At 32.5% G+C, this 27,863-nt stretch overlaps 1 protein-coding gene across 2 annotated transcripts in view; it reads right to left on the bottom strand.

The window, feature by feature from the left end:
* SEMA3D (semaphorin 3D) overlaps positions 1 to 27,863 on the bottom strand; it is a 171,679-nt gene that overhangs the window by 33,302 nt on the left and 110,514 nt on the right. For both annotated transcript variants that reach the window (XM_039878233.1, XM_039878231.1), the window contains 4 exons: positions 27,622 to 27,750; positions 17,740 to 17,882; positions 3,256 to 3,370; positions 1,989 to 2,058 (listed from right to left, as the gene is read on the bottom strand). In XM_039878233.1, coding sequence (XP_039734167.1) covers positions 1,989 to 2,058; positions 3,256 to 3,370; positions 17,740 to 17,882; positions 27,622 to 27,750 — 457 coding nt within the window. The remainder of the gene's footprint in view (positions 1 to 1,988; positions 2,059 to 3,255; positions 3,371 to 17,739; positions 17,883 to 27,621; positions 27,751 to 27,863) is intronic.

Raw genomic sequence — 27,863 nt, 5'->3', positions numbered from 1 at the left:
GATAGAAAAAAAGATACAGAAAATAGTATTATATTTATCTACATGCTCTTGAATTTTGTTTGAAGTTAATATAGCATGACGTCTTCTAAAGAACTTACAAAATAAAAAGGTACATTAACTACTTAAAAAAATATAATTTAGATATGTAATCAATAATTATCTATGATGTCTGTTTTCTTAACATGAGTGAATATTCATAAATACTGACTATTAACTTCCTCACATAATTTTTTATCAATTTAAAAATGATGAAATCATCTTTTTTGCTCTTTCTCGAATTTGAGTTTATATATGTAACTTATCAATGCTTAAAATTAATTATAATTACATAGGGTTGGAGCACTTATAATTAAGAGGTGGAAAAGCTGCACAAGAATTCAACAAATTTTTGCCTATTAAAGATGAAAACTGTTAACACAATCATCAAATGTTCTGTTTCTGTTTTATTTCTGGAAATTAAAAGACATTTTCTCTGAGTCTAAAACTTACAGTGATTCCTGTTCTTAAAAACAAGATCATCCTTTATGATCTAAGAGACATATCATCTCAGCAATACACAAATGAGCTAAGGATTCTCTAGCAGCAGTAACTTAATCATTAATATTCTTGGAATTACATTAACGGGAAATACTGGGAGCTGACAGTAAACAGGAAGCTGAGAGAAAATTAGCTGCCAAAAAAGGAGTTGATGTTCCCATAAAACTCACACGCTTTGCCTACAACACTTTAAAAGAATGATGCATCATTAATGGCATTGCTATTATTACATCTTCTCATTGGATAAAGGTTGTGACATGCATCCGACATTACCTCAGTCTTCAGGACGGCATTAAAAATAAGATAATAAAGCATACCAAGAACAAAGAGCTGACTTGTAACTTCATACTCTGGGTGGGCAGAAACTTGGTAGGAGAAAAAGAGAACTATCTTGGGAGTACATCTCCCTGGCACATATCTACGCCTTGTGTGTGGAACACACAGTGACTTCAAAGACTGTTCTGGGAATGGAAAGATGCCAAGAGGACTAGGGCTGAGACACTTAACTTGAGTAACTACAGGCATTAGCTCTTCCGGCACCTTTTTAGTTCAGACATAAATTAGCAAAAAAATGGAGCCCAAAATAGCAACTTCTTTAGTCTCACATTTAAACATTCATATTCTATATCTTATAATTAACCAATTAGTATTTTGTTTTCTGATAGATTCAGAGCCGATAGTACATTCGAATAAGGTATGATGTATACATAAATGAGGGTAATGTCAAGAAAAGAAATTACAATTTGCCTGAAAAAAAATATTTTAATAATTTAATCAAAAGGAGGCTGTGAGACTACTCTAAGACAATACTGATACTGCCAATTCCTCCAATACAAATATCAGTACAACATTGATAAAGATTGATAGCAGAGCTGTGCAAAAAAGTGAAAAGTATTTCAAAGGCAGTACTACGTAACAGGAATAAAGGTGCACTTTGAACATGGTCAAACTTCTTTTGCCTATGTTAGTAGAACAGTGATGATACGGTGACAATAATAGACAAACTCCCATCTTTGTGGGGTAATGAGGACGTGCAAGTAAGATAGCATATGCGTGTCCCATCTCATGATTCTAACTTAACCAAAGACTAAGACATATGTTTCTTTAGTACTACTTCTATGTCACACAACTTGATATATTTATTATTAGCATATGCATATGCCTTTGTACTCAGCAAAGGATTGGAAATGATGGAAATGTCTATGTACAGGGGATTGCTTAAATCAACTGTGGCAGTTGATATAGGGGATAGATACTCCACTGGTGTAAAAAGAACAAAGAGACATTTATGTATTGATATTAAAAGATTTCTAGGAAACACTAGATGAAAAAGAGAAATGAAAAATGTTTATGTTTTTGCACAAAAGGAAGGGACAAAAGAACATGTAATTGTATTTTCTTACAAATATACAACAATTTTCTAGAAAAATTACAAACTTTTTTTAACTTACCTGGTTGTGGTAAAGACTCCATATACTATGGGATTTCTTTCATCTCTTGTGGGGAGTAAGTAAATATCTTCTATTAATGGGAAAAAATAATGATTCACTGTATTTTTATTTTTCAGTTTACATGTTTGCTTTTTCTTTAGTAATATTATATTTCTGAGCTCTAAACAATATATAAAGTAAAGATAACAGTGAAAGTCATTATATTACTACATAAGAAATTAAGAGTAGAAGACTGGTTTTCTTATAGTTATGTGACATTGACTTGGACATTTAACCTCTTAGGTGTTTACTTCAAACACCTACAAATGGAATGATTTGCTTAATAATCTGCACAACTATTTCTAATTAGCAATAAGATAGCATATGAGTGTCCCATATAACAGAAACAGAAAAAGAGGTTATTTTTATCTACCAATGTAAAAAAGCATTGTCCTGTAATTATACCTACTTATTAGTAATTTACTTATCTATTTAGTAACAATATGAAAATAGCTACACAAGTTAATTACCTATGCAGCATTACTTGTGTAATTACTTGTACAGTATTGATACTAAAGTATGTGTAAATTATGTTTTTAAAAGATTATTTAAGATGAGATCATGCTTGTATATATTACAGATCATCCATCCATACTGAATATATACTTAAATACTGATAAATGCAATAGTGACAAAATCATCAATGGTATAACCATTTTTACATTGCCAACAAAAACAAGTTCGAGAATATAAAAGCCATTGACACTAACTTTATATGAGACTGAAAAGGTTCCTTCTAGAATTAGCTTCGAGAGAAATAAAGAGAGGAAATGAAGGAGAAGATGCTATCTAATGCTTCTCTGCGTATTCTTTTTATTAACAATTCAGAGAGGTCAGAGTTCACCGTCTCCCATGCTGTCCAGCAGAGGGCATCCACAGAATAAGGAACCCAAGGTCTCGCTACCTACAGACAGTGGCTCCTTCCAAAGTAAAAGACTGCATGTACGGAGAATGGATGGACATTGTGGTCCCAGAGCTAATAGCTTCTTCTTCTTGCTGTAGTTTTGTTTCCCTCTTAACTTTGAGGGCAACTTACAAAGAGAGGAATTGCTTCATTACAATGGGCACCAAGATCTAGAGCACCTCAGCGTTCTTCGTGTCAAACTTAGTAAGAACCACACCTGCAAACTGTACTGGGCTATATAATCAGGCATTTGGAGCTAATATAAAATGAATGCTGAATTAGGCAGAAAAATTTTTTTAAAGAAAAATAAAACATGTGACTTACGAAGCTCATCAAAATGTGTATCTGCCCCATCACTTCCAGGAATTGAGCAAATCAATCTGGCCTTAAGAAAAGTTGTCCACTTGTTTATCAGGCTCCGTTGTCCTCCTATATCATTCTGAAAGGAAGAAAATAAAGATATGGATTTACCACCATGATTTCTATCACTGATTAAAACTGGTGGTTATTAACAGGCAGTGCTTTATTAATGCCGTTTACAAAGACAGAGAGCCTACATATTTAAGTCTCTGAACTTTCAAGTGAGGAAAAGGGTGGTTTTGTCCTTCGACATTAAATGCTTTTCTCATGCTTAAATGAATGCAATACAAGCAGCATAGCTCTACTGAATGAGCAGATGCATGTAAGGCTACAGAAAGTAAGGCAGGCTTGGAATCATTGCCATCTCTCCCAATTCTTGTTCCCTACCTACAAAAAGCTATTTACTTCTCCAAGTCTCTGTTTTCTTATCAATAAAATATGATTAATGCTTTGAAATATAGTTATATGATGACTAAATGGAAAAATTTGTGTAAAATGCTTAGCATAAGGCCAAGAACTTGTGTTCAATAAATGCTAGCACTGACTTGTATATTATGCATATGATTTAGGTAAATATTTGCATACTTAGGGAAAAAAAAGTCTTGATATAGACTTAAAATAATCTTTTCCAAATTTAGTGCCCTACTAATTAAATACCAAGGCAACACAAACATAGTAACATACAAATAAAAGCAATCTTGTTTTACCACATTTTATTTTACTCTGAAATATTTCATTAAATATTCGTTAGATGTTTAGCAAAACATAAGCATTTAAATCAATTAAATAAAATAGAAAGGGTTATGTGTGTTACATGTTACTAAGTCAGCTCCGACTCCTTGTGACCTTATGAATGAGTGATGTCCAGTGTCCTGTCCTCAAAGTTGGGCCCAGCTCTTGTAGACTCACGCTTATGGCTTCTTTTATGGAGTTAATCCATCTTGTATTTGGTCTTCCTCTTTTCCTGCTGCCTGCTGTTTTTCCCAGCATTATTGTCTTTTCCAAAGAACCTGCCTTCTCATGATGTACCTGAGTTAGGATAGCTTCAGTTGTGTCATTTTTGCCTCCAGTGATGTTTCAGGCTCAGTTTGCTATAGAGTCCACATCTTAGTCTTTCTGGCAGTTCAGGGTGTCTACAGAGCTTTCCACCAATGCCATATTTCAAATGAATCAATTTGTTTTTCAAATAGCCTTTTTCATCCAACCTTCAAATCCATACATAATAACTGGAAGTACAAGGGAGTAGATGACATTAGCTTTTGTTTCTAATGACATCTTTGCCCTTGATGATCTTTCCTAATTCTTCTATTGCTGTCCTTCCAAGTCTCAGCCTTCTCTTGATTTCTTGGCTGAAATCTCCATCTGAATTGATGACTGAACCAAGGTAAGCAAACCTTTAATGATTTCAGTGTCTTCATTGCCTATGTTGAAATCGTTTATTTCTTCTCTAGTCATGATTTTGTCTTCTTGATGTTCAAAATGCACTTTCTGCCTTCGCTTTCATCAGAAGTCACTTCAAATCATTGTTACTTTTTGTCAGTAAGATGGTGTCATCTACATATCTTAAGTTAACGATATTTCTTCCACCAATTTTCACTCTTCCTTCCTCTGAGTCTACCCCAGTTCATCATATAATATATTCTGCATACAGATTAAATAAATAGGTAGATAAAAATGCACTCTCGTTTAACACTTTTGTCTATAGAAAACCACTTTATTTCTCCATATTTTGCATCAACAGTGATTTCCTGTCCAAAATATAGGTTATACATTGAGACAATCAAATGCTAAGGCATATCCATTTCTTTCAAAGCAAGAAATAGCTTTTTACAATACACACAGACAAAGGCTTTACTGCAATCTCTAAAAGACAGACTAAACTTCTAAAATTCTTTGGAGCACTCCAATATCCAGCGAATGTTCTCAATTAGGTCTTGAGTTCCTCTTCCATTCTGAATTCGGCCTAAACATCTAGCATTTCTTGCTTCATATAAGGTAGAAATCTTTGTTATATCACCTTAAGTATCACTTTTTTGCATGGGAAATTAGAGCAATGGTCCTATAGTTACTGCACTCCTTGGCATCTCTTTTCTTGAAAACTGGGATTTTTATTGAACACTACAAATTGGTAGGTCATTGATACATTTTCTATATTTGTTGACATATTCTTGTCAGAATTCTAACAGATCCAGTCTCCGTGGCTTGAAATAATTCTGTTGGTATCCATTCTAACCCTGGTGATTTATTTCTTCCCAATACATTCAGGGATTTCTTCACACTTCACTTTCTAGAATTACAGGTTCTTCTTGATAGAAATCAAAGGCACCTGTCATTCTTTATCTTTTCTGTATAGATTTTCGGTATACTGCTTCCACATCCCCTTTATTTTCTCCTGGTCAGATAATGTACTTCCTTGTGGGCATTTAGCATTCATAGTTTAAGTTTGAATTCCCTTTTATTTCTTGAATTTTCTCATGAAAATCTCTTGTTTTTTTTTTCTTTTTTTTCTATCTCCTTACATTGATTATACTATAATAGTTGTCTTTATCACTTCTTGCTAGTCATTGAAAAACTAGTTTCAGAATTGACTAACCTTTTACCTATTGCTTCTTGCTTCTCTTTAACTATTTTTAATGTTTCTTCTGTCATCCAACCCAACAGCATTATGCTATTAAATAATTCACCATAAAAAGATATATTTCTTATTTTTAATTTAATGTCCCTATGAACACTAAATTAATATGATTTCTGTTTGACTCAACTAGATCTGCAATGCTTATAATAAATAGTAGGAGACTATTTCATGGTATAAATATATTAATGACTGAATTTTGACTTTTAAAAATACTTTTGGAGCCACTATTTCCATTAATGTATTTGTCTTTAAATATAAACTCTATAAAAATGTTTATCCTTCATGAAGTCTATGTTCTGTAAAATTAATAAAAAGTTCACTGCCAAGTTTCAAGTGTGAATATTTAAAAACTGTCTACCCGGTGCTTCTTTTATCTCTGAAAATTAAATTAAATTAGAGAAAAACATCTAAATGACTACCTCAAACAGGAGAATTAAAAGTCATATAAATAGTTGACATTCTTGAGGAAAGAGGGAAGAAAAGGAAGAAGTGCAAAGTGAGAGAAATATCCCTTTTAGTATGAAAATCCAATTTTTAAGATAATCATGGTAACGGAGCAAATCTCAGAAGCCTCTTAGATTTGGGGAAGAGCTGAGAAGGCAAAGAAGGACCTCAAGACTAGAGACTAAAGCTATCTTTACAGCCTTAGTACCTAACACAAAGGATGTATCATGACACCCAGGGTGAATTATGTTTCACATTCCTGTCTGCTAAACAACAGAATTATTTTTAGTAACAGCTCTGTATGAATAAGTAATAATTATTTTCTTTAGTTCTTTAGGTTTACAACAATTTAAAAAAGAAGAGTGATTTCAAAATTTAAAGACATTCAATTTCAATAAAGTATTTCATATATGAACTAAAATTTGCACTTAATAAAATATCACATTTCACAGTTTGCACTATGTCTCACTGTTTTAAATTTTAAATGATTCTAAGTCATTGTGAACTTGCTCTTGGAACATGTGTGTAGCTGAATTTACATGTGTTGGAGGTTAACTCTGTGTGTGTGTGTGTGTGTGTGTGTGTGTGTGTACATATACATAATAGAAACACAATGGTAACCACAGCAATTGTTTAGATCTCAGACAAACAAAAGACTTCTCTGGCAATAGTGTTTTGGCACTGATACTGTTTAGAATTGCTGACACATGGTGATAAAAAAAGCAAAATAACATCTAGTTGATTTTCTGATAATTTTAAATTCTCACCAGAAAATGCACTCCCTTATTCCTTTTACCCAACATGCACTCCAGCTATGTCATTAACAACCTGCTTGTTTGTTGTTTAATAAATACATGTTTAATAGTTAGTGACTAACTACAAATAAAGGTAAAAATCTATAAGTATCTTTAGAAAAGTATAGGTAAATGCCAAAGAATTTGAGTATTCTCTGAAATTTCTATGTAATGGGAAATTGAGGATAGTCTCCATTGAAGAGTTAGATTTGATATTGTCTTTAAAATAATAGGTGGGCTCAGACATACAGAGATTGGTCCAGGAAATATTCTAGGTGCTGGAAACTAGGGGAAAAGGACAAGAGATGGAACAATTCAGAACACGTATGGAGAACTGAGACAAATTTGGTTTAGATAAAGACTGAAATAAATTGAAATAATGGAGGAAAATGTTATAAAAGTAAATTAGGGTAAAATCAAGGAAAGCTCTAATACCAGACAAAGTATCTGTATGTTATTTATTACACAATAAAGAATTACTAAAAGATTTGATAATTAGCAAAGAAATAAAATAAGAGTTTTAAGAAAAAATACATACTATATTTTATATAACCTACAAACAAACAAGTCTATAATTGCTCTTAAAATTATATTTTGTACATGGTGCTTCTCTTATTTGAGTATCATTGCTCAATAACAAAAATAATCAGTATGTCAGCTAGCTATTGGATGACTTCATATGTCTGCAGATGTGAAGGCAGATCTATCTAGATGTGACTTTTATTTATAATGCTAATATCCTCAGACATTTAATAATATACATCCAGATGTTAATATGAAGGGCAAAATGCTTCCTCCTAATGTAATAATGAATTCTTTGTATGATTTCTGTGAGAAAATGTGTGTTATTTGAAAGCATTCAAAAAATTTTTTAATTAATTTAAAAATACAAGGTTAGTTATCTCTTCATGTTTCTTGCGACCCTTGATTTATAACTTTCTAAATTTACAAACCCAGCTTTTACATGTTTTTCAATAGAGCCCTAGTCGTACTAAGCAGAACTTTAGTTAAAACTTTTCTATTTTAATGTGTTCTTTTTATATATTTCAATATTTATTAAACTTTTCTTGCCTATAGTATATTTTGACGGTCAGAAATAAATATTTAAGGTGTTTACTCAACATACATGAAGAAATATATCAGCTATCATGAATATAATGCCAGGGACTGTGTATGGTTTACTGCTTTATCCCTAGCACAGAGCGGTTGCTCTGATTATTTTGCTAAATGAATAAATAGATATGTTGAATATTTTCTTGACAACATTCCTTTAACAGGAGTATACATCACTACTCCATCATAAAAATGAGCAGTGACATTATCTTTTTAATATTTTATTAGGCAAAAGTGACAATGTCCATTTTCAAATACTGTCTCTCTTTCTGTTTGCAATTATTGCCCCTATTTAAGACAAACTGTGAAAAAATTCTAACTGTTCTACTAGCTCAAAATTTGTTGGATAGGAAAAGGATTTATAATGTACCTGAATAGTTTTTAAATTGACAAAAGGAAATTGCAATCCTTTGAAAAAAAGACTCTTTAAATGTTCTCACCTACCCATCTAGCAGCATTCTCCTGCCCCTCGAGGAAAAAAAAGATTAAAAAAAAAAAAAAAATCCAGGTCAAAGATGAAAGCCACCTGCTGTCAGCAGGGAAACAAGTATGGTTTCTGGGATAATAGCTCTCAGGAATGGATTATAAGCATTTAATGACTGGATAGTAACTCTTACAGACATCCAGAAGCATGACCTGGATGGCAAAGTTCAATTCACAAGGAGTTGTATTTCTCCTGGAGGGAAGTGTCAGTTGGCTGACTTTGTTGCCTGGTTCTCCATCCCCAGATTTGTTTGCAAATCTACATGATCTCCCCCTGAGAACTTTAAGCCCAGAAGAGGGCTAAAAGAGAGGTACACTTTTGTACTAAATTGTCACCTCCTTGCTTATTTTTGTGAAGTTCTAAAGAGCACAACCTCTCGCTAACACAATAGATTTATTATTGAGATGTCAGAATCAGGAGCTTTTAGTCACTGGTCGCTCCTGTGTGTCTCCACTCTATTTATCACAGCTTCTTTGTGGTCATATTGCCAAAGCCTTACCTCCTCTATACAAAGATACAGATGAAATTCATTAAAAAAATAAATATAAATAAGCCTGGCCACAGGTGTTCAAGGTGGTTGGTGAGTGCACAGGGTGCCTGTTATCTTATTCTCTGTAGCTTTTTATATGTTTGTAATATTTTTAATTTTAAAGTGATTAATGAAAACAGGAAAGAAAAAAATTAAAGAAGAAACAAAACACAATTTACAATATTTCGGCAGCTTTAAAATATAATATTTCAGAGTCATTTAAGTGGGTGATGGTTGCCTATTATGAACTACTATGATCCTCTAATCACAGTAACAACTAATGGGCAGATCAGTCAGGAGGCTGGTTATTGCTGATTCTATTTTCCTTCTACTGTCTCAGAAAATTCAAGTTCTTATAAATCTTACACAGACATGTAGAGTAGCTACAAGCTATATGTAACACATGAACTTTTATTGAGTGTGTCTTTTGACCTTTGGGTCATTGTGCTGGGCTCATCTGTTAAACATGATTTTATCTATATACCATCTTCTTTGTAGATCACTCAGCACTTTCTAAATATTGTCATTTCACCTATATACTGGGAAACAGAAGCTCATGGAAAATGTAATGACTGACTGTCAGCTCCTATGCTCTTAAATCCTGAAGATTTTATAAATCAATGAAATCTCCAAGACATTCATAACATGTTATATTCTATTAAAATATAGATGTGCATTAAGAAATCTGTAACCATATTAATGAGTTTCAGTTGAAGGATACCAGTATTTTCAAATCAATAAACACTGGAGAATGACACATTGTAAGCACTTAAAAAAATTAAAATTAAAAAAATAAAAGGTTTGATGCTAGAAACAAAGGTTGTAAATTCTCCTTTGATTAAAATTTAGTTCTTCTGCCTAATGCTGCTCTTTACCCTTTATGTTTTTGTGCAGACAAAAGAATGGAATTCTCTGAAGCACTCTGAAATCTGTAATCTATGCATCTTTTGTGCACCCTCTCCCCAGTTTTACCCATTAATAATATTTAATCTGAGATATTTTAATTTGAACACTACCCACCTTATTTTGAAGTGTGACCTAAGTACTACAGTAATCTAAATCACTAAAAATATTTTTCAGTAACTTAACTGAGGTAAACACACAGTTGACTCTTTTTACAAATTCAACAAATAAGATTAGGGCAATTTAATATTCTTGTGTTTTTGATGTAATACCTGTTTTATTTCAATACATCATTCGTATTCTTTATATGATGTGTCATTTATAATAACAGCAGTACCTCGCAGGTTTTAAATATTCTTATGTTGAGCTATCTTCAAGTAGTCTAAAGACCCATTTGTATCAGGAAATACTGGAGATATGATCACAACAACTGACATATTGGAGAAATTGTCCAATCTATTTTTCTCTGTGCTGCCTCAGTCTTTACTGAGTTATTTCTAGGAACAGATTCTAGAATTTTTGTAAACTTAATCCAGATGGTCTATGGGGCTGTATAAGTAAATAATAATAAAGGTAACCCAAACACAGGATGGCCTATTTAGAAGCTTAAAATTATGATTATGGTGTGAAAGAAACAAAATGTAAAATCTGGAATTAGGTCTCAAGAGCCCCATTAGAAGGGCATTACATGTATATTAAAATATATTGTTATACTGAGAGGAAGAACTTAAATATTTTAATATATTAAACGAATTAATGGAAGATAGTGAATTATACCCACTGAATCAAATGAAAGAACTATGTTGCACTTTCCTTTTCAGCCCATGTGTCTTTTTTTGCAATATGCTATAACTATATGTCATTTAAGTGTTTCACGGACATGCCTCTCAAAAAGTTCTGACCACTAAAATATAAAAACAAAAATAATAATAATGAGTTTTCTACTTCACTTAGACAATAGAAGAAATAAAACCATACAACAAACTCAGACATTTCAGACAAAGGAGAGGAGAAGAAAAAACAAACAAAAAACCTATATGGCAGGTATTGAACACAGTGGTTTTTAAGTGATAAATTCTGTAGAGGCTTTCAAGGCAAAATATAATTCTTCTCTTAAAAAGAACTCTAGTGTTTAGAGATGACTGTTTTTGATTTACCATTAGAGAGTTGAAATGGAGAACATGTTTTTCTAACTACTTCAAAAACTTGTAAAGGTTATTAGAAATGCAAGATGGGTAAAATACAATGTTGAAAAATTCATTTTCTAACATTTAACATATTAAAATTAGGTGAATCTAGGCACATTAGATAGTCTTTTTCAGGTAGAATCAGAGTTCATTAAATAAAAAAAAAAAAAAAAAGCTACAGCCAACCCCATAAACCCCTGCCTCGGAATTTCTGACAGGAAAACAGATGGAAATGGAGCAAAAGCACATCTGTAACTCATGGGCTCTAAATCTCTCATTTAGGTTGTAAGTGACATACTGAAAGTAAGCAAAAAAAACAACCTGGTGGAGATCAATAAATACGGAAAGTGTCATCGGCCTAAAAACACAAATCTTCAAAGGCAGTAACTGTCCAAATAGGACCGTATATCAAAATAGACACTGCAAGTCGAATTGAGGCAAAAGGTTATTAATTAGCCCCCCAGGCAAGTTATGTAAAAGAGCCATCCAAACTGAATTCCTGGCATGGAGAAAGGAAATACTGCAGAACAAAAAAATAAAAAAGAGAACTGGCATAATCTACAGCTGGAATCCGGAGTGGGCTAGCATAAGTGAACTAGCTAATGGACAATGCTTCCAAAAATGAATAGAATCCAAAAATAATGCAAAACAGCCTTGAGGTGGAAAGTGGTAAGAAAGCCTCACTAAAGTGACTGGAATTTCCACACATTAACTTACAGGGTGGGTCTTCAAGACAGACAGACACACAGACAGACAGACAGACAGACACACACACACACACACACACACATACACACACATGGTAATAAACATCACATAGACATAAATAATAGTATCTGAAAGGACTAACTTGCAAAGTAAATAGACACAAATCTTTTCAGAGGGTTTATTTCATGTTTTTTCACCTGTTCATTCAATCAGCATTTATTACCTTACCAAGAAGATATGTGTAATTTACCATTTAGGAGAATACTCCAGGGTGTAAAATACACTATTTAATACTTCAAAATACTGGCTTTTCAACAGAATCAATGAATTCCAGAACCTGTCAAAGTCTTTAGGAGTCATTATAAGCTAAACACCTTATTTTAAATATGAAAAAACTGAGTATTTGGAAAGTAATGACATGACTGAAAAATAATTAATTAGTAAATATGTTATGCCATGTACATACTGAGTTTGAAAGAGATTCTTTGAATGGAGGTACTTTTCCTCCTGAGGCTGTCATTATTGATCAATATTACCCTATGAAATTATCTTCTGAGTCTGTTTCTTTACTATTTAGTGTCTCTTCCTGTCTGCAACTCATGTTCAAAATTTTCATTGTTCAAACTATTCACACAGTTTTCACCAGATGTGTCTCTAAATTCTTTTGATTGTGTCCATAATTAAGATCCATCCTCAAAGTACAAGTATTGCTAAAAACTAAGGCAAAATAATAACAGTAATTTCAACCTTTAAAACTAATAAAATATCACCTTTTCCCAGTAACTTCTGGTAACTAACCTGTCTCTAACTTCCTAACACACATTGCCGCTCTTCCACTTCTAAGCACAGTTACTTGATCTTACTCCAAATGTGTGCATGTAAGAAATGTGTGTCTGTGTGCATGTGCACACTCACACACACATGATTTTTGAAATTTAACTCACTGTGGTATGACCATGTACTTAACATTATTTACAAGTCAATCTCTTAGATTGTTAACTACTCGAAAACAGAAACCTAAGTCACTCTTTTTCAATCCTTCCCTTAGTATCTGTCACATCCAAAATCACATGATCTCACTTAAGCCTTTCATTTAACAAGTAAAGTAGTCATGGAAGACATGGGTGTCCTCATTTCCTAGGTTAAGAAACTGAACTAGGAAGAAGTAGAGCAGAGATGTAAACGTAGATCTCATTTCAAGTTGAATATTAGTATCATTTGGGCTAAAGTTATTATTCTTACTACCAAGTCTAATACTGGATTTTTAATCATAATCTTACCTGACTTCCTTTTGGTATGTGACATTACTGCCAACTGCTTTTCTTTCTTGAAACAGTTTTTTTTTTTTTCCCCTTTGACTTCTGACAACATTCTTGCCCAGTTCTCAAACTAGCTATCAATTTCTTTTCAATTGCCTTTGCAGATGTTTCCCTCTGCGCTTTCTTAAATGTCATTATCTCTCAGAATTCTGTCCTTTCTCTTTGATCTTGAACTACAAATTTTCCTGGGTAATTTGAGACACTTCCATGACTCCAAGAGCCACCAATATACTGGTAATTTCCAAATTCATGAGTTCAGACACTACCGGGGCCTCCAGTTCATATTTTTCAACTGGATGTTATGGTAGCATATCCCAGAGCCACATCAAGAAAAATAAGACTTCTGAAGATTATTGAAATATTATGTGTGTTTTAAAAAGAAAACAATCGCTATTATGCTAATTTTCCATTTACTCAGTATTTGCCATAACTTTGAACATCTTTTAATTCCTTAATGTTTTTTCCCACTACTGAGATTTCACGTAGGCTTTTCCTTCTATTTGGAATATTATTCTCCATATCTGCCACCTTCGCCCTACGATTTCTTAATCATTTTCAACATCTGGTTCAAAAGTCACTTTCTCAGAGATACTCTCCAAAACCAATCCAAAACCAATTTTTCCTAATTGCGCCCTGTCTGTGTGTTTGATTGTTTAAAGCACACATCATCTAAAAGTTGTAAGTTCAGTGAGTATGTCTTTTGTTTTTAACTTCACTAAAACTACTGTTTAGTACAGTGTCATGCATAGGGTTAGTTTCTAACAAATGTGATAAGTTTATGAGTGACTGGGTAGTCTACATATATTTTGTAGCCACTTGCCACATGAGGCTATTTAAATTAAAATTAATTAAAATTAAATAACATTAAAAATGTATTTCCTCAGTCATACTGGTAATATATCTACACTAACAGCCACATGGCTACTGTGTTGGAGAGTTCAGATATAGAACATTCCCATCATTGCAGAAAGTTCTATTGGACAGCATTAGTCCATACCAAGCAATTAATAAGAGTGGTAATAAATAAGGACCTTTTAGAAATCTACACTTAGATTCTATCTCAGAAATATCTCTTGAACTCATCCATATATCTTCATTCCTACTATCTTTAGGGAACCACCTAACCGGTCTCCCAGGCACAAATATTTCTCAACACAGATGCATTCCTCAAATTATTGCCAAATATATCTATCAAGTCACTTCTCTGCCTAAACACATTTACAGTTTCTCATTGATGACAGAATAGAGTTTAAACAACTAAACGGAGAAACAAGACTTCTTATCTTCCAACTTACCACCCCAATTTCAAATGACATTGCTCCCATATACAGTTCCGAGGTTCACTTAAACAAGATTTAACTGTCCTAGAAACAAAATATAATCTGTGACAATGCTACCTCAAATGCCTCTTCTCCTGCCCCATAGAACTCAATTTTTGAGCTTCACTGAATGTGCATCGAGTTCTCAGCTCCAATTTCTATCACATTGTATTGGATTATCTTTTAATATCTCTATTATTCTCACTGTACTATGAGGTTTTAAAGAAATGGACAATAGCTTACTTATTTCCCAGTGTCTAGTGTACTTCATTTTGCACAGAAATTGTATTTTATTGTTGTTGAAATAATGAAATATTAAATGAATAAGTTACAAATTTAAAAAGATTTTCTTTATTCTATAAACAATTCTTTAGTCAGTTTTGTGTAATTTTTACCTGTTTCCAAAACCTCTGCCCTACTTATCACTGCATACCATTCAGTCTAACAGTGATATCTTTAAAAAGTCAATAAAACCCTTCTACTTTAGTTTAGGGCTGAAGTTATCAGTTTAAAATGAAAACAAACAGCAAGAACAACAAAATTTAAACATTTCCCAGTAAATAAGTTCTGTGGGAACACCTTGGTGGAAAAAATAATATAAAGGACTTCTATGTTACTGAAAAGCTTTGTAAACTTAGTAAAGTGTACACTGTTAACTCTTGTCTCTTACATGATCTCATCCTCTTTAAATCTTAGCTTATATCTATAGAACTCAATTTTGTTTTATAGCTGAAATACATTCTGTTATTATTTGTTGAAAATAGAAAAACAATCTTTAATAACCCAATGGTGGTAAACAATGAAACAACAGAGAGAAAAAATATGTTCTCAATAATGTCAGAACATTTTTTATGTGGAAAAAATATGTAACAGAAACAATGATGATCCTGAGTAGGTGTTTTTTAATTAAACTTTTTGTCAATACGTGACATTTTTAAAGATTTTAAATCTCGTCGGTGAAATCTCTACTTAGAAGTGCTCAGTTTTTGTCACATTTTAATTCTAAATCATTAAACAAAGTTAAAAACATGGGCAGGGCATGTTGCAATTAAGAAATTACAAAGAAAACATTTAGAATCAAATATTATAAACGTTAGACCAATGGATCATACATGTAGCAGGAAATTCTAAAGGTCCTCACTTGAAAGAGTGACTGAGTAAAGAGATACACTGTTGTGAGAGAAGAATCTCCATTGTATCTTTTTTGAAAGAAAATTCATCCATCACTTGTCCTTATTTGATTTCACAATTAGTTAGCTTTTTATACAAAAACAATAGCATGACAAAATCTTGCTGTGTGGCCTCAGAGGTTTTGTGGTGGGAAGACTCAACTACTAGAATTCTCTCTGCTTTTTAATTCTATAGGAGTTTGTACATAATTTACATAAAATATCACATGGCTGACACCTAAAATCTAGATTATATTTTTAATACAGAAATTTATAAATGATAGCGACTAAATTTTTCTTTAACATATTTCTTTACCTTTAAAATCAACTTTTATTATGTTGACAGTAGGGTAAAAACAATATTTTGTGATAAATGAATTTCTACCAATTGGATTAAATCTATCAAGAAATAAGTATTGCACAGGTTCACAAAACACATACTTTTTATACGGGCTCATCAGAAAGTGACTCTAAATTGATTGTAAATCTCTTAAAACACATTGAACGTAGCTCATTTATATGAATGGTGTCAATCCACGGACACAGCCTTTCAGGGTAGGGATACTGCTATTACAAGGCATGCTTTGACATATTAACACACAACACCACTCCAAGTAACAGCCATTCATCTCTAGGCAAGAGATTTCAAGAGAAATTACTGTGAGTTTCTAGACTTTGAAAAAATGAGGGTGCTTTTTAGAGAATCTGTCCCCTGGGGGTGAAGGGATCAGTGAGAAACAACATTATTGGCTAGGACACTAGGTAAAGAATGATCTGCCCTCACAAGTTGGCCTCATTCAAAGCTGTGTTTTCATTAGCACTTTTAAGTGCAATGATGGTTTGTATTTCTGTCTCTGGAAGCGTTCAAAAGCCTGAAGGCACAAATTGAGACAAAAAGGTGGTAGGCTCAGATGGAAGAAAATGAAAAGTTTGTATAAGACCAAAGAAAGTTTCCCACTGAGAGTATTTATTAACTAACAGCTCTTCCTCTTAATAACTGAATTTATGCTGAAGATATCTATTTAAGAAAAGCTATTTCAGCGAAGATAAATCCAACTAAAAAAGTAATATACTGAAGTCAAAAGTATGATCCCAGCAGCATTATTATTGCATAAAGCTTGTAATCACTCAAATAAGAGCTTTGATGGCAGAAAATTAGTGTCCCACAGGGTTTGTGTTTCCTATAATTTACATTAAATGGCAATATTAAAAAAAACAATTGCAATATTTTTCAAAATAAATGTTTTGCATTTTGATTTATTTGTTTCTTTTTTTCTTCTTTATCCCATTTGCGACCAGAACCTAATCTAGATTAATGCTCTAAAATATTTATTATAGTAATATTATAATCCTATTTTCAGTTTATTTGATCCAGGTAAAGATAAATAATTTTAGATGTGTGATGTGATGTGTATTTTGATAAAAATACTAGATTCTGTTAGTGTTTAAGTTACTCTAGTAATTACATTAAGTTGCTTTCCATTTCAGAATGAGATTATTAACTGTATAAGAGCATTTTAACCTCTATGGAATAAGAAAATGCAGTGATTTTACTGGAATACCAATAAATGGTAGGAGGATAGCCCAACTGTAAAAAGAGTCAGCTGCCAAAGATATCTAACTCACACCTGGGCAACAGCTTAGGCACTGGAAAAACAAACTATAATATTAGAAAAAAGTAAATTCTTTTTTTTTCCTTTTTCTTTTTGGATCTCAAAAATTATACACATAAGATAGTCTGAATATATCCTACCATTTATAAATAATGGACATTAACTTTAACATTACGTGGCTAATTGTTCATATACATATATACATGCCTAGGTAAAATAAATATATCTTGCCTTACAAACTCTTCCAACTCGAGAAAGGATTGTCTTATCAGAAGTACTGCCTTCTTGAGATGATTCACGAAAGAAGAAATATATTTTATCATCATCTGGATTATAGGTGTCTGGTATGGGAAAAGTTCCAATAAATTTTGCTCCTGTTTGAAAGAAAAGAGCTTTAAATTAAAATACTGAAATAATTTAGCCACAATAGTACTGGCATCTTTTGTATGTAAAACAATTAGCAGAATAAAAAAAAAAATGAACCATGAATAGAATGTGGGAAATGAAACATACAGACGAAATAAATATGACACATGTAGAAACATGTATTAGAATGAAGAGGTCCTGAATAAGTTCTCTAGGAACTCTAGAGAGCTGGTGAGAACAGGTGAGGTAATTGGCTGATATTCATAATTGTTGCAACTCGACTTAGACAGACTTTTCAAACCTGGAGAGTCTATGATTTTATATTTTCCTTTTATATGATGGAGGCACTGCTTTTTAGCCACAATGTCTATTATGAAAAGCTTAGAAAAAAACTATAAACATCCCAAATTTTGATATATTATAAAGTTATTTGTTGCATTTTATAAAATTGCCAAAGGAGAAAAAATTTGAAAAAAAACAGTGTGTGGATCAACTCCACTGTAGGTTCTGAAGACATTCTTTTCAGGTTCATATCATGTCTCTGATACTTAGTGAAAAGGTGACCTTAGGCAAATAATTTATGTTCTCCATGCCTCATTTTTCTGATATCTAATATGAGACTATCAATATCATTACCCTATCTACTAGGGTAACTGATCTCATGAATTAATATATGTAAAGTACTTAGTATCTGACACAAAATAAGGGTTCGATAAAAATTGTTTATTATTAAAATGATAATTGAGATAATAAACATTATGACTACAAATAACAAAATGATAAAAAATTGACTACATTCATATAATTATTAGAATAATATTTAGTTGTTAAAAATGAAATAATGCTAAATATACTGCTATGGAAAGATGTCCATAATACCTGTTAAAAGAAAAAATATTGGCCATACAGTTAACCCCTTTGCATCAATGGCAAATTAATCTGAGTTACTAATTCCTTGTTTAAAAAGTATTAGGCATTTTAAGTTCTGGTTGTATATAATTGTGAACTAATCAGGTAACAGATCTGTAATTGGGTAATAGCAGTTTCAGAAATAATCTTTTGGATTAAAGCAAAGAAAACAGTGAGAGTCATTATTGAGAAATGAAGAAAGAATTTCAGTTTAGTAGATAATATGAGACACTTGGAAGGACACATAGAGCACTGTTTACAAAGTAGAAACAGGAAACAAGGCAAAAAAAAAAAAGGTGCCTCCTCACTCACAAGGGTTGGGGGGAAGAAGTGAGAAGAGAAAATGATCAACATTGCCTTCTCTAGAGTTTTGCCCAGTTTTGCTGATTTCTGGGGACCCCAGGAGTACTAAAAATCATTTCTCTGAAGATGTAAGCCATTGATCAATAGCCCAGTAAACAAGGCTTCACAGACACCTTCTTCAATAGACAAAAGTTAATATTTGATTCCAAGTAATGGGTAATTCATTCTTTATCGTCCTACCCTCTCTGGGCCAGCCCTGATCTCCCAACCCATCTCTGCTTAAATGAGAAGGCTTAAGAAGAAAAGAAAGGGGAAAATATGTGCATGAAGTTCCTTCCTTTCATTCTTTAGTATTTCCCTGTTCTTCCTTAGAATTTAGAACTCCAATGGATTCTTATACTCCTGATAATGTCACTTTGATATGATCCTAGATTACATAAAAGTTAAATTTTGAAAACCATGAAAAGTGTTTTAAATTGTATATGCTAATTAATCTTAAATTAGCAAATTCCATTAACAATTGTACTGAAGGTTTTATGTGTTTTTTTTTTTTTCTCTTCCAGCCTCCTCTTTTAAATTGTTGATAAATCATAAATACTTGGCTTCGAATCCTTGAGCAAAGTAAAATTTCATTCAGAGTCACAAATTAACACTTCGAATTTATTATTTAAATATACTGTTTTCTTAAAAAGGACATTTTTTTGTGGCAAAAATTTTTCTGATAATTGTGGCATTAAGATTGCAGCAAATTTATGAAAACAAAGAATAGATTTAATTACTAATATATTTAAGTCACTTAGAACAAGAAAAACTGGTAGAATCAAAGAACATAAAAACAAATAAGAATTGACTCTTCAAATCAATTATAATATAGATTAAGGAAATATTAACATATGGCCAAGCTGATGCTAAGAAGAAGGCTAGTCTTGATGTTTCCAACAACTTGAAAGGGAATTGCATACTATGTAGAGAAAAAGACAACCAACTGTGGGCTCCCACAGAAATGGACCAGAAAATAATAATAATCGATAGAACTTTTTTGAATTTACAGATGCCTCAATATTACTGACCTGGATGAAAATCTCCAGGTACATGGATGTGTGTATTTTTAAAACATAGAGATATAAAAATAAATAAAACCTTATAGGTGATCCTTATAAGCATCTAAAATTAAGAGTTGCTGACATAAACTACCATTTTGTGGATGGGAAAAAGGATACAGATAGAACTCATTAACCCAATGTCAATAATGCAAATGCATAGATGGATAGGCAGAGTTAAGATTGATAAAACACACACACACACACACACACACACACACACACACACACATTTTTAAGTAATTAGAGTAGGACAAAAAAAAATAAAACTGAAACTATACAGAAATTATAGGAACATTATAGGCTTATTTTATTTTATCCAATATATGAGCTTAAAATGAGGATCAACGTGAGTAGAATTTACCATAGCACTTAAATATGACCTAAGTAGAGGTTACACATGCACCATGATGACGCTGGTAATGTTAGTATCTTATCAGAACTACTTAATGATTGACTTTAGTTTATAATTTTAAAAGTAACATAGTGGTACAAAATTTGCACAGTCCTCTCTCCAGAGAGCAAATGAGATCTCAGTTCTTTGAAACAGAAAATTATTTTAGGTAAAAGAAATACCAGTGTGAGAAAGAGAGTTGCTTGTAAAGCTTTCTTCAGACACTCAGGTGGAAGAAGTAGTTAAATGGGGCAATTGTTTGGCCTTCACTTGTTTACGGAGTTCGACAAAAGAAACACGATTCTAAAACAGAGCAGAATGTATCCAGTCTAAAAGGAGAATGAATTAATGTAGCAATTCATATTCTCCACTGCAGAAATACACAGAACAATTCACTTGGGCTCTGTGAAACATTATCCAGGCGTTGCCAGGTATTGCCATTTAAAATAGTGAAAAATTAGAGTCTGACACCAGTCCACATTTCAGGAATTTTACTGCTACATCAATGGAGAAAAACAGAGTGGATACTTTTACAAGGTACATTTATTTAACTTTCAACTGATATATGACACAGATGATCTTGTTGTGTTTATTCATTGACTGTTGGTTTTATTGGACTCTCTTTAAAATGTTGGTTCTTTTTCAGTATTATAAGAAAAACTATTTAGGAGTACGGTAAGAAAATTGAATGAAGGAAGTGTATGAGCCAAATGTTTACTACATGCAGAAATCTAATTATGAAAAAAGAGTTAGTATCAAATAGTACTCTATTCTGAGATTTAAGAAGTAAACTTATTTATGAGTTAAAAATATATACATGTTTCAAGAATAAAGAGTTTCTTTCTTGCAGATTCAATTGAGGTCCTGTCTTAGAACACTGATGTTAGTATTTTATGATAGAAACACTTTCCTGACTTGCTGCCAAATTTGGGTAAAAATAGGTATCATTTAATCAGTGTATGACATGCATCATTGTTGAATTAAATAATTTAAAATCATACCAATAGCCACCTGGGCTTTATTATAGCACACTTTTCCCCTTTGGCGTTTCAAACACATTTCCTAACAGAGATGGAGTTCGCAAATGAACTTTTAGCATGACACCAAGAGTCACTGCCAAATGAAAATAACATAAATCCACATGGCCTGCAGTACACATCACTTTTACTTCTCCTGATGAATCTCTTTCACCCAGATGAGCTCACCTACACCATGACCTAATATACAGTGAGTTTCTTACTTTGCTTTACTTCTTGTAATATCTTTTTCCTACTACTTTTGAAAAATGTTGTCCTTTTGTATGGAAGAATTTATAGACAACAGAGCACTTCAAGAAAAATTTCGAATGAAAACTGCCTCCATATGTTAAAAATGAAAAATTAGGACAAGAGTTCTCATTTACTCCAGGAAAGAAAACAAACAACAATAAAATATGCATCTAAGTTATTATCATTTGTTTTCATTTTCCATAATTTATTTTTATCCTAAAATGTTCACAAAAATGCCACTGCATTTGAGTAACCACTGCGACTTGTCTCTATTCCTACTTCCTGATATGTTCTAAGATTAAGTTGCTAAGGGAAAGTACAGAAACATCTGTCTTTATCTAGACTACCCATAGGGTTTAATTTTTGCATTTTTTTCATCTTCCTGATGAGGTATTTATGTAGATTAGTTTCTCAAAAAATTAATCAGGATTCATTCTTCTTAAATCTTTTGGGACTGTATTAGGTAAAGTCCTAGAGAAAATCTGACAAAGATCTTAGGGCTAGTAAGTGTGGAGGTTAGCTGATCTCACTCTGGTTAATTCTAGGCAGGGCAAAGAATTACATATGGCATACACACAAGCACCAAGGATTTTAAACTTCCTAAGTGGTTCAGTGATAAAAATGGACTTACAAAATATTCATGTAGTATATTTTTAAGAAGATTAATTATTTCAAATCTGCATCAGAACAGTTAAATACACAATTACAATTTAATTTAATTTTTCGATTTCACTTCATCTAAATATAATATCAATTTGCCTTTACGAAAGTTTAATTCATCACAGACATGTAAAAAGTATGATTTTAAATTAAAGATGAAAGTACGGAAAGTAAAATTTAACAGAAAAAAACTCAAACTCTCTAATCGGAAACAAATAATACAATGATGTAATAACATACAGGAAAAACAAATCAGACATTGACATTGACCCCATTATTTGAAATATCAAGTTTGTTAGTTCTTTCAACCTGGCAACAATTTTATGAAACCCAAGGGTGAGTTTTACTTCTACATGCTAAATAAATAGTAAAGACAATTTATAGATATGTTGCACTGTTATTATGGGCTATTGTACATAACTAATGAATGAGTACACTTTAGACCAGTGCTGTTCAACGGAGATTTCTGTGATGATAGAATTGTCTTATATCTGTGCTGCCCCTAGCTTTTGTGGATATTTAGCACTTTACATATGACCAGTGTGACTAAGAAAACAAATTTTAAATGTATTTAATTTTAATTAATTTAAATTTAAATAGCCACATGTGGCTAGTATATACCATATTGGACAGTGCTACTATAGAGCAAATAGGCTATGTCAGGAACTACTCTGTGTCAGGTCCAGTGTTAGGAAGAAATAGGGCCTTCATTAACTGATGCTAAAATGGGAATCAAGCTCCCAGATTCAGGAGACATGATATGCTACACTTGTCGGAATTTTGGTATTATAATGGAAGGGTGGGCCTGGAGGTTATGAGACTGGGCAAATCCCTTCTGTATACTGAGTCTCAATTTGTGGAATAGGAGGTTGAATAAGATAATGTTTAAAATAACAGTCATTCCCAATAATCACCACAATTCCTCTCATAATCACTGTATTTTGTTTCCCCACACTCCTGACACTAACCAGATTACCCCACTGACCTCTGTCTTTGGACCCTAGGCTGATTGTATCTGAAAAATGGCCACCTCTCAGAACAGAGGACAGAAATGCTCTCTAAGCAAGACAACTGTTTGCCTTAGCATGTCAGGCGCTTCCTTATAAGAATCTCATATAGTTTCTATAATTTCTTCCTTGCTCTGCCCTAGTTTTCATGAATCGAGAAGCTCCAACTGTGTCTTCTGAAGCACTGTGCTCTTCTCATTCTGGCTTGCCTGTCCCCCAGCAAACATCTGACCTGATGCTTGCACCAACCCGGACTCCAGCTAGACTATCTAGGTCTTTCATGTTGCTTGCCTAACCACGCTTTCTCTATCCTACCTGTTCTCTGCAACAAGAACCACGTCCTCACTTTGCTGTTGCTCAATATGGCATGGAGATGTGGACCCTGTTTGTAGTGAGGCTGTAAGAACAGGAGATGTCTAGTCAAAAAAAAAAAAAACAACAAAAAAAAAACCTAGGTTGATAGACTGTATCATACAATGGAAAGAATAAAATGTGTAGAGCTAGCTAGACATACTTGAATTTCAATCTCACTTCCAATAGCTATCTAACTATGGACTATTTATCTGACTTCTAATCTATCCTTAGCTATAAAGTGGAAATAGTAATCTCTTAAGATTATACCAGATTAATAAAATAACACCTTAAAAGTACCTAATGCAGTCACTAGGATGGATGCTACATAAAACAAATTTGAAGCAGAAGAGACCGGAGATAGGGAAATGATTTAACAATCAAATAGTAGCAATAAACCAGAAGTAAGGTGATGGAGACCTATGGGAAGATGGTGATCATGGACTGAACAAGGTCAATGGATATTTTGAAGGAAGTAAAGGCCCTTAGCGATAGATTAGATAAAAGTTGGTGAAGGAGAGGAAGGAATCGAAGATAATTTCAAGGTAACTGGGTGGATAAAGTTAAAGTTAAGATAGATAAAAATCAGGAAACTAGTATTGAAGGGCAGGTTATAAAGGGGAAACAGCATAATTTTAAAGTTAAACTCATAGCATTTTAGATTTTAGGTACAATTAGTCTTTTAAATATCTCTATTTATATCTGTATTGAAGAAACTCAAAGGATCACTAAACAATTTGTAAAAATCTCAAAGCACTTTAATGGAACATTGAAAGCTAAGGCTTATATATCTTTATTACTATATTAAATAACATGTTTCTTTCTTCTAATCTGAGATGAAAATGTAAGACATCCAAATAAAATTTTTAAGGCACTTAGTTTCAGGAAAAGTCTGGCAATATAGTTTTAGGAGAGACGAGAACACAGGAAACAGTTAAAACGATTAGTATAGATGAGCTCACAGAATTATGAAATATAGAGAAAAAGAATAAAATGTGGTCTGTAGTTAAAAATGCTAAATAGATGTCAGAGAATCAGAGCATTCATGGTTTTAGTCCCACCTCCTACCATTCACATTCAGGAATAATAATGATGGTGTTGATTAATATTAACACTAAATTGCTTTTACAATTGTCTCCCATCAGACCTCCCTACATGATCTAATTTAATCCTTACAACTCCCTGTAATATTGTTATTATGCCAAATTTTTAGGCAAAGAATTTAGATGCACAGAAAGGTTTGACTAAGGCTACAAATAAGTGATAGTCAGGATTTAAACCTGGGCAATTAATTTCAATGGAAATAGAACTATAATTTTTGTTTAAACCAAAATACTTTTGAGAGTTAAAGAACAATAAAAGTAAACTAGAAATGTCCAGGGAAAACCAGGTTATATGGTCCCTCTATCATTAACAATTAAGCAATTTGCCTTGAATGTTCTAGAATCATAAATGTTCTTCTAATTCTTAATCATTTGGCCACATTCAATCCATTGAGACTTCTGCTATGTATATTTGCTCCACCTTCATTTTCTTCCTTTGTATTGACTTTTTAATTACAATTTTTCCCAGTTTCCAAAATCTTCTCTTGAACTTCCTCAAATTCTTCTATTCCCAAACAAATATCTTCTATTTCAAATATATATATTCCTTTATATTCTCCTGTCCACCTCCACTGCCACTACCTTTGTTCCTGTCCCATCCAATTTTCCTGTTTTTGTGTAATGGCCTTTTCTCTGTCCTCATTTTCCTTTAGTCTTCCCTATTGTCCCAGATTTAAACAAACAAACAAAAAAATCTGATTCTTAATTAAGATCAGGAAATGACTAAAGAGGGTCAATAAATTCAAACTTCCAGTTATAAAATAAATAATGTAATGTACAGCATGGTGACTATAGGTAATAACACAGTACTGCATAGTTGAAAGTTGCTAAGAAAGTAAATTTTAAAAGTTCTCATCACAAGGAAAAAAATATCATAACTATGTGATGGATGATCTCTACACTTACCACGGTGACCATTTCACAATATATACAAATATAGAACCATTATGTTGTACACTTGCAACTAATATAATGTTATAGGTCGATTATACTTCAAAAAAATAGACCAAAAAATGTTTAAAAAAAAAAGAAAAGAAATTAAGCCACAGTAATTTCCTATTGGTTTCAGAATAATATTTACAACTTTTCAGCCCCATCTCCCACTCTCTTCTTATGCCTCAGGCATTTGTCACCATGAGGTCAGCAGCCCTCCTGTATAATATTTGCAGGCCCAGTGTCTAGAATAGCATTCAGTATTCCATAGATCCTCAAAAGTTGTAGAGTAAGGGCTTCCTACTTTGAAATTCTCTTCACACATCCTTAAGAATAGCATGTTAGGCAAATAATAGTAGAATAAATATTTCCTACATTTATTGTTTTAACAATACTTCAGACTTTTTTATGGACATGTCATCTTTAAGAAAAAAAATGAAATAAACTTCTAAATGACAACATAATGATATCTACCATCCTAAGACTGGGAAATACAATTTGTATTTCATTTAAAATCATAAGTTTATCTTGTTACCTAAGCAGATAACCAAGCTTTTCTACTGGTAAAACCTATGGAGTCCTTCTTACAACAAGTATTTCTGCAAAACCTCACAATACTCAAGAAGACAGTCCTCCCATGCATGAATGTTAAGAAATCAATGAGTAATCACTTAGTTAGGGATGGTCTAAATTTGTTTCTCTATTAACAGGGTTTTCTTTGGTCAATGAGGATCACATTTTGTGTAAACAAATATATCTGCAAGTTTTGACTAAAGAAATGTTTTTAAAGTGTTTTTCTCTTTTGTTTATGTTGTCACTCCTTAAACAATAAGGAGAGAAAGAGAGATAGCCCCTAGGTAATCTCTACCCAGGTTTCCTCCACTAAAACTCAGTATTTATGGTGGGAATGAGAAATGCTATCTGCCTGCTTAAATAGCTGTATAATGTTACCCTTCTAGGAAGTGGAATAAAGTCCTACATTAATTAGAAAACATTAGAAAAATCAGAATAAAATCTGATCTGCTCTAGGCAGTAGGAGAAAAAGAAAAAAAAATCCTTGCATTGTTCCTTTAATTAAATAAATACATTTAGCTTTTGTTTTTTTGTGTGTTTATTTTGTTCTATTTTGTTTTTAAAACTTGGAATACTATATAACCCCTAAACAAAAAGGTAATCAGACAAACTAATCTCAATACCGTTATGCTTAACATTTTAGAGACAAGTCTTAATCTAAATGTAAACTATCTTTAAATGAAAGAATTTAGCATTATAATCTAACCCTTTTTTGTTATGTTCATAGATAGTATTTGACTTAGTCATTAAAAAATAGACTATAGGAGAAAGATTGCTAACTTGAACTCTAATTTGGCAACTGACAAGTTATAAGATCTTGACCAAATTATTCAACTTCTCTTAGTTTACTCATCTTTAAAAAGTACATAGTAATAATATATACCTCATGTCATTATGAATATTTGAAAAAATCAATTAGAGCATAGAAGTGTCAAGAACAATGGCACACACTCAATAAATGTCAGCTATTATTATTATATACACAACAGACTCTGAGATAAGTCCAACTTAGTGAGAAATTATTTCAAATGTATTTTATAATGTTGCGCTAAATCAATTATCCCAACACATTTGCATGAATAATAATGAGTTTCTTATCTTCCCCAAAGCAAAGGCAAAACCATCAAAAGCGAGGAAATCACTAACCATTGAGCCAGTAGTGCTCTGAAATATCAGTTCTGATGTAATGATGGTCTTGAGTAGGCCCAAGGGATCGTGTGAATGCGGTATCTTTGCCAAGGAAATCAGAAGCTGTTCCAGAGTAGAGGTACTCATCTGGATGAGAGAGAAGAATACATAGGACTTCTAAGAGTTTACCAGCAGATACTATTTACAATTTCACAGCATGAAACCAAAGATGTTTATTGCTTAACATCAGAATATAATTG

The sequence above is a fragment of the Pteropus medius genome, unplaced genomic scaffold, assembly GCF_902729225.1.
Source record: "Pteropus medius unplaced genomic scaffold, Ma_sr-lr_union100, whole genome shotgun sequence".
Lineage (NCBI taxonomy): Eukaryota > Metazoa > Chordata > Mammalia > Chiroptera > Pteropodidae > Pteropus > Pteropus medius.
The sequence above is the reverse complement of the archived record's forward strand: the minus strand, read 5'-3'. Positions and strand labels throughout refer to the sequence as shown.